The sequence below is a fragment of the Boleophthalmus pectinirostris genome, unplaced genomic scaffold, assembly GCF_026225935.1.
Source record: "Boleophthalmus pectinirostris isolate CB_2022bp ecotype Guang Dong unplaced genomic scaffold, ASM2622593v1 HiC_scaffold_13, whole genome shotgun sequence".
In the NCBI taxonomy this organism is placed as follows: Eukaryota; Metazoa; Chordata; class Actinopteri; order Gobiiformes; family Gobiidae; genus Boleophthalmus; species Boleophthalmus pectinirostris.
The window spans coordinates 16813986-16822071 of NW_026571036.1; the positions used below are offsets into that span (position 1 = coordinate 16813986).

At 41.6% G+C, this 8086-nt stretch overlaps 1 protein-coding gene across 3 annotated transcripts in view; it reads left to right on the top strand.

The window, feature by feature from the left end:
- syne1a (spectrin repeat containing, nuclear envelope 1a) overlaps positions 1 to 8073 on the top strand; it is a 121286-nt gene extending 113213 nt beyond the window's left edge. For all 3 annotated transcript variants that reach the window (XM_055149308.1, XM_055149309.1, XM_055149310.1), the window contains 13 exons: positions 59 to 241; positions 326 to 463; positions 783 to 974; positions 1203 to 1509; positions 2216 to 2343; positions 2588 to 2714; positions 2797 to 3008; positions 3531 to 3737; positions 4241 to 4369; positions 4805 to 5056; positions 5135 to 5221; positions 5648 to 5706; positions 6723 to 8073. In XM_055149308.1, coding sequence (XP_055005283.1) covers positions 59 to 241; positions 326 to 463; positions 783 to 974; positions 1203 to 1509; positions 2216 to 2343; positions 2588 to 2714; positions 2797 to 3008; positions 3531 to 3737; positions 4241 to 4369; positions 4805 to 5056; positions 5135 to 5221; positions 5648 to 5706; positions 6723 to 6996 — 2295 coding nt within the window. In that variant the 3' untranslated portion in view covers positions 6997 to 8073. The remainder of the gene's footprint in view (positions 1 to 58; positions 242 to 325; positions 464 to 782; positions 975 to 1202; positions 1510 to 2215; positions 2344 to 2587; positions 2715 to 2796; positions 3009 to 3530; positions 3738 to 4240; positions 4370 to 4804; positions 5057 to 5134; positions 5222 to 5647; positions 5707 to 6722) is intronic.
- Positions 8074 to 8086: the final 13 nt, after the last annotated feature.

The window sequence follows — 8086 nt, forward strand, 5'->3', positions numbered from 1 at the left end:
CTGATGATCTTATAACAACAACATATATTCAATGCAAGTCTGTGTGTCTTTGTGCCAGGCCTTCCAGCGCCAGGTGCAGGAGTGTCTAACACAGCTGGAGCTTATTAACAAACAGTACCGTCGTCTGGCCCGGGAAAACCGCACTGACTCCTCCTGCCGCCTCCGAGAAATGGTGCATGATGGGAACCGGCGCTGGGACAACCTGCAAAAGAGGGTCACTGCTATTCTGCGCAGACTTAAGGTAATGCACAGGAGAATGTGCAAAACGTTTCTCTCTGATGTTGCAATGCATTGTAACCGTTTTGTGATTCTTGCTCTCGTTCAGCACTTTATTGGTCAGAGGGAGGAGTTTGAGACAGCGAGGGACAGCATCCTTGTGTGGCTTACAGAGATGGACCTCCAACTGACCAACATAGAGCATTTCTCTGAATGTGATGTTCAAGCCAAGATTAAACAACTCAGGGTAGGAGTGATTAAAACAAAATTTTTAGGATACTTGTGGTTATGTTATTTCCTATTTTTGTATAATGTATAAGAACGTTTCAGTATAGTTTTATTTGGAGACAAATTAGAGATCTATTAATGCTTCTGTCCCTTTAAATATTAATTATTACTGCTACCTTATCCATGGATCTGGAAAGGCATATATCATCTTTGGTGGTACTTGGTGTAAAATATTGGTACAGTGGTATAATAAATTTTGGTTTGATTTGACTATAGCAATTAATTTTCAGGATTGTCTGAAATTACAAATATGTAGTATGTTTCACTGTGCTGTGTAGGCATTCCAGCAGGAGATCTGCCTGAACACAGGCAAGATAGAGATGGTGTTCAGACACGGTGACGCTCTGATAGAGAAGAGTGAACCCCTGGATGCCGCGGTGATTGAGGAGGAGCTGGAGGAGCTGCAGAGATACTGTCAGGAAGTGTTCGGACGAGTGGAGCGCTACTACAAGAAGCTCACACGGCTGCCTGTGAGTCCACTCTCTGTACATGTCAATATAACACATCACAGCATTCGGGAATTTTTAGTTTAGCATTGAGCTGGAGGGCAGATCTGAGATGATGGAATTTGCAGATTACAGATTTGAGTTCTGGTTTATGGTTAGTATTTTCTGTAATTACTGACTCTATCCACATGAGAAAACTGTCACAGTTCAATATCTTCTCAATCAGTATTAATTAACCTGCTTTTCCTACAGTTGGCCGATGATGACCTTGATGGTTCAGACAGAGAGCTGGAGTTGGAGGAGGGTCCGGAGCTCCAGTGGTCCGACTCTCCTGTTCCTCGGACATCCAGTCGCCCTGCTTCTGGCACTGCCCCCCTCCTGAGGGCAGAGCGGTCAGGCCGGGACACTCCAGCTAGTGTGGACTCTATCCCCCTGGAGTGGGACCACGACTACGATCTGAGCAGAGGCCTAGAGAGTCCAGGGGGTAGGGGCCACAGGGAAGATCCAGACCAGGAGGATGAGGAGGAGTACCTGAGGACAGCCTCAGCTGTGCTCTCAGGTTAGGATACATAACAATGAGTGCTAAAATATACATACTCCTTTGTAGGGCCTTAATTGACAGAAATCTTTTGGCACAAATTGTTTCCTATTTTCATCTATAAAACACAAAACTTATTGAGTTCCACTGACCAAATGTAATTACTAAATTTTTTTTACTTAAATATATATTTAAAATTACAACTTAAATTTCACAAAATTATATGACGCTTATATATCAGGGTCTTCTCAACCATTTATGAACTGTGTTGTAAAGAATGTTATGCCTTTCTTCCCAGATGTAGTAATCCCAGAGAGTCCAGAGGCCTATATTAAACTGACTGAGAACACTTTGAAATCCTCGTCTGGTACGAAGAATGAACAGTGCTAAAGCTAAAGAATGACAGAGCATGAGTTAACAAAGCATGCAATCATGCTACCTGAAACTGTCAAATTTCATTTAGCACAGCAGTGCTCCCATTTAAGAGTTTTAAACTGCATGTCTCCCCATCTAAAAACAACTCAAGCATGACACATTTGCACGTGCTGTCTACTTACTAATACATGGCCATTACATTACTGTATATTTTTGGGTTTGTTTTTCATTGTCACATAACACAGTTTCCATCTAGTTTTTAGACTAATGCACGTTATTCCAGGAGTACAGTCATTCACCATTGTCTCTCTTATATCTGAGCATACATAATTTGACAGAGTTGTGTGTTCAGGAGATGCAGCCCAACTGGAAGCCAGTCTGAGGCAGCTGGACCAGGCTCTGGACGCAGGGCGGTACCACCTTCAGCAGAGAGAGGCCAATGCCAACCGCAGCAGCCCGGACTCCACATATATGGGCTATGTACGCCACATTTACTGAATAATTTGCAAGTTATCTATACACTTTATTCATGGGTTTCAGAGTGCTTTTTGCATGTGCTCAATGTTAGTATCTATAAACAGGAAACCTACCAATATCTGATTTTTCATATAGTATACCAGTAACTTTCTATGATGACTTTGAAATTATACTTGTCCTTATCATCGGTTTAGTGCACATGATTTAGTTATTAGTTATTTTTATTCATGAAACATGTTGTCTTTAGATGCGCCTGATGGGAGAGTGTCGGGGCAGTATTGATGCAGTGAAACGAGCAGAGGGAGAATTGACTGAGGATGAAGATGATGTCCCAGGATTTACCAACCCGGACAGCACAGATGCTCAGAGCACTGGTCAGCATTTCACAGTTATTAACCAGTAGAATTAAGCAACAGTGGAGTAATGTCCAATAAAAACTCTGCATTTCTTTTCCAGGTGTGATTGAACGGTGGGAGCTGATCCATGCCCAGTCCCTCAGTGAGAAGCACAGGTACAAGCAGGACCTGCAACAGTGGCAGCAGCTGATCTCAGATCTGCAGACCATGAGGGCCTGGTTGGGACAATGTGAGGCAGAACTCAGCCAACTGAGAGGACAGCACCAGAGCACAGACATCCACACCATACAACTAAGAATCAAGAAACTCAAGGTTAGTGCCACATGTGTTTTTTTTTTAGTCATCATGAATTTGAAACACATAAATAATCTTTCTTACTTTTTGTGTGCTTCAAATAGCTTGTCTCTTTCTCCTTTTTTATCTTAATTTAATTTAGTTTTCTTAAAATATTTTATCTATATGGCAAATGACATTCAAATAATTGCAGATCTAGTTGTTGTGTAGAGACAAATTTAATCAAAGATATAACCTAAAATTAAATGTGCAGTGTTATTTAACTATGATGTCTTTCTCTACTAATAAACATGTCCTTTGCCAACCTTCAAACACACACACAAGTGCTTGGTATATTAGACTAGACTAGGGTATCAGAGCTCTATAAATACCTGGTCTCATGCCTCAGGGCTCCACTGACCTACATCTAAAATGTTTGAACCACTGTGACAGGTCTAACTGATACCCACTCTTCACCCTTGGGACCAGCAGCCCCTTTCACTTTGTCCTAATGGTGTGTCTCTCTTTTACCTTGTCCTGACCACTGCGGTTGTTCTCCAGGATCTGCAGAAAGGAATGGATGTGCACAAATCAGAGGTGCTCTCCATAAACCTGAGCAGTGCAGACTTTCTCCAGTCTGAGCCTGACACTGAAGAGGCCTGGGAGCTGCGAGACGCCCTCAAAGAGATGAACTCTCGCTGGGACCACCTTGGGACCTCCCTGGAGGATTGGAGGAGTGAACTGCAGAGGGCGCTGTTGCAGTGTCAGGTAGGACAGGAATGCAGGGATGGAGGATAGCTCCCAACTGATCCCTATCTTTGAATAGGCTTTATTCACTCTTATGTCACAAACCAGGGAGATGTTTGGAAAGATGCAATTACAACTTCTGGTGTAGTTGGGCTCATTGACCGACTGTGATAAAACCCATAGAAGTTAATGTGATCAACCATAAAAGGAAGACTGCATATGTGCTGTTTGGAATAATCTTGAATTTGGTGTCTTCATCTCTTCTAATTGCATGTCCTCAGTGTGCTCGGAGTTGTGTGTCAGAGGGAAATAATGAAAACTGAGGCGTAGATGTAATTGTTCATACAATTACAATCATTTGTTCAGACAAATATAACAGAATGCTACAATGACATTTAGATGAAGAAAACTGGGCCTGGGAAAGGTGTAATCACATCTTTTCCAAACGTCTTCCTGATTTTGACTTAAGTGTGAATAGAGCGCATTCAGATTGTAACAAAATGTAATTGTCACTTTAATTTCAGGAGTTTCATGAACTTAGCCATGGTCTGCTGCTTTGGCTGGAAAACATTGATCGCAGAAGAAATGAGGTGGTGCCCATTCCTCAAAGAGCCAACCGAGAGACTTTAGTAGCTTGTCACAACACACTAACAGTGAGTGTATTGTATTTGTTGATTTTGGCATCGCATCAGTATCTTTGTTGGGATTTTATCAATTTTGTCTCTAAAGCAGGGATTCCCAAACTTTTTGAGGCCAGGAACAACTAAGAATTCAAAATATGCTAAGTTGTATGAAAATATTCCATATTATAATGCCTTTGGGTGGAGCCTTATCGGGCCCCACAATGGCATTATAATAAAATTCAAAAGTTCAAAGCATGTTTATAACCAAATTTGGATGAAAGTATATTTTATATTTAGCTAATTGCTGTAGTTGTTTCCATTAAAACATGATGTATGTTGTATTTCATACACTTCCAGGGACCTCTGGGGGTCCCGGATCCCACTTTGAGAACCACTGCTCTAAACGTACATCTTACTTGAAGTCATTTGTTCCCAGGTTAAACAGATAATGTTTTTATTTTGCAGCAAATAAAGCATGAACTGCTGAACTCGCAGCAGAAGGTATCATCCCTGCAGGATTTGTCCACTCAGCTGTTGGTCCACACCAGGTCCCCCTCATCCCGGGACCCCCAGCAGCTGCAGGCTCAGGGCAGTGAGTGTCTGGAGGCCCAGGAGAAGGTCCATGTGATCTGGAACAGGCTGAAGCTGCTTCTGAGGGAGGTGAGCTCTGACCTGGAGGAACTGGAGAGGAGATTGGAGTTAGCCCACTCACAACAGGTCAGGCATGGCACATGGGGCACAGAAGAGGCAAAAGTTATGTTCCACCATTTACAGTTATTTCAAACTGTTTTTCAGGATGTCGTTCCTTTGCCTGTTGCAAAAGTGGAGACCATTCATTTAGCCGAAACAGTGTCAGAAGTGGTCCATCAAAAACCACTAACGGTAATAATTTTTCTTCAAAATGTCCCCTTTGAACCTCTAAATGCTGCTCTATAAAGATATTATTTCTCTGTTAAAGGAGTATTGTTGCCTCCTTTTTAATGATTTTTGCTGCCAACATCATATCAATTGATGAAATTATACAAGAAAACCTGGCTTTTCATTTGACAGTCAACTATGTAAATCTGAAATAGCAAAAGCTATGTTTTATAATGTACTTAAACATTTTCTATGTTACAGTTAATCCCTGAGAAGCCAGATTTCTTGGTTTTAAAGTCAATCACGTCATTGATTATGCTGCTGCTCTTTGGTTCAATGAAGAATGTTATGGCTCTTTTATGTTCCTCATCTGAGGCTTGGTCTTTATTTGCCCTTGACTGAACCATTCTTTTCTTTCTTTTACCCCTCCCTGCTCATTGCCTGGCACAGCCCCGAGGTAAAAGTAGTCAGATCCACCCGGGACATCCCGAGAGCAGACCGCGCCACAGGTACTCGTCTCCTGGACTCTAGCAGCTTTGGACGATGATGGAACAAGCAAATATCTCAAATGTGTCTCAGAATGAACCAGCACGTCATTGACAAAATGTGTATTAAATGTGTCCTTTTGTTGTTCCATGATCTTCCTCAAATCTAGAGTACTGTGTCTACTGTAAATGCCCAACTCTAGATCTTCCCTGTTTTCCTTTCCTTTTTTCCCTGCTTCTCTTTGCTATGAAGCTCTTGCTGTCCTCTTTTTAACCTCTCCATAAAGCTTTGTCTGCCTGCATTTTATCTTATTGCCCACTAGAGGGCAATATAATGCCAATAACCCTTCTCTATTAGAACTAAAGTTGTTTTTCTACTTCTTGTTTTCTTTCTTCTTCCTATCATACTTACATTTTACAGCAATCTAACCTTCCTTTATTCTCTTTATAATAATCTTCATTTCCACCTTATGCTAACAGAAAAATCATTGTGATCTAAATGAAACCTCTGCTATAAATAGCTATAACTCAATGTTAGCATCATGGTTTAAAAAGCATAGACACACACACACAAACACATCCCCCCCCCCGCTTAATTCAAGCATTTACACCTAAATTGTCCAACTGTATATTGGTTTGTAGAACAGGGGTCGGCATGCGGGACCCTATTTCGTCCCAGTGCAATAAGAGGAACAGAGTGTTCCTTCCTTGAGTTCTGGCTCTGTTAGTAGAAATCTCTGGAAAGGCATTTGGCTTTTCTCCTGCTTCTGTTTGGAATGAGCTGTGGCATTGAACTCTCACATACTTAGAGACAGAGTTCTGCCTGAGAGAAGAGACAGTTAGAGGAATGTGGTTATTGGCAGTAGTATGTATGAAACTGTCTAGTGTATGTGTTGTAATTCTTGTTTGTTTGAAGTACCATAATGTGATAATATGTGATCATAAAGTGTACATTCAATTTCAATATCATCCCGTCCAGATTTAACAGACAAAAAATTTGACTGTGATGGTGTGTGTGACTTGTTCCTATCTTCTTGCAGCCGGGGCAAATCACGAGGCGTCGCTGGCTACGGTTCCTCCCGTTCTGACCTCCCAGACTCTGCCCCCTGCCCCTCCTCCTCTGCCGGGGGCCACTCGTTTGTGCTGCGTGTGCTCCGGGCGGCCCTCCCCGTCCAGCTGCTGCTCCTCCTCCTCATCGGCCTGGCATGCCTCGTGCCCATGACGGAGCAGGATTACAGCTGTCACCATGCCAACAACTTTGCCCGCTCCTTTCACCCCATGCTGCGCTACACCAACGGACCTCCGCCCATCTGAGCGACACAAGTATCTACCTACTGCTTTTGCCAAGGACACCACTGACTCCTGTGAATGTCTCCATCGCCCCAAGCCCTAAAGCATCCAACTGTCCCATTGGAAAGCACTACATAATGAAGTGACTCGTGTCCTTACTGATGTTGCACACCCTTGTCCTAAAACCCTCCAGAAAAAGTGGACCTTTATCTGAAAGACCACCCCCAGTCCCAATATTTCATGAACTAATGTGTATATTATTTTTAAGGTTTCTGGGAAAACCTGGTAAATCATTGAAAAGCAAAGCACTATTTATATACTGTATGTTGGGAGCCAAAGTCAACTGTGCTATTGTCCATTATACCCAGTGCTGCTACTATTTATTGATAGTGTTCAATCACTTGTTAGTAGGGTTAGTACTTATAAATCTCAAGCAACAAATGTTTGTTGTACCTGTAAATTAGAGTAGTAATAGTAAAGCTGCCACTGGTGTAGCTATTATTCATGAGTTTCTTTTGACTGACAAATTTAAAGAACCATTGAGATAAAACTGACATAAATAATACTGTACATTTTAAATAATGTACTTGTATGTGTGGCAGCTGCTGCACAGATCTGTGCTAAAACGGAAGTCTCTTTTGAAGCTAAAGCACTGAGGGCACTATTGAAGGTACTGCACTGATGCCGTCCAGCCAAAATGGCTGATTTTAATTTTTATTTTGTGTTATTTTCTTATTTCAGTATTGAATCATTTAGGGGCAATTATGTACAACACATATGAGCACTCTGATTACAAAGTAATTTATACATGAATGTTGCCTTTGCTTATAAGCCAGGGCAGTTATTTTTTTATCTGTTTGAGCATGCACTTAAAAGTCCCTAGCTTTTAAGAAAGCCAAACAATCACTGGTAGTGTTTAGTTGACGGCTGTGATATTGAAATATGTGCTTTGTATTAATGGTAATAATGAATTCGCTGTGATGACACATCAAAATCACTGCGTTGTTGAACCAGAATCTGTAAAAATAATATGAAAATTGTTATTTATGTATGTACAGTTTGCTAATGCTGACTCTTTGAAATAAAACTTGAAATATTTACCATAGTCTATTGT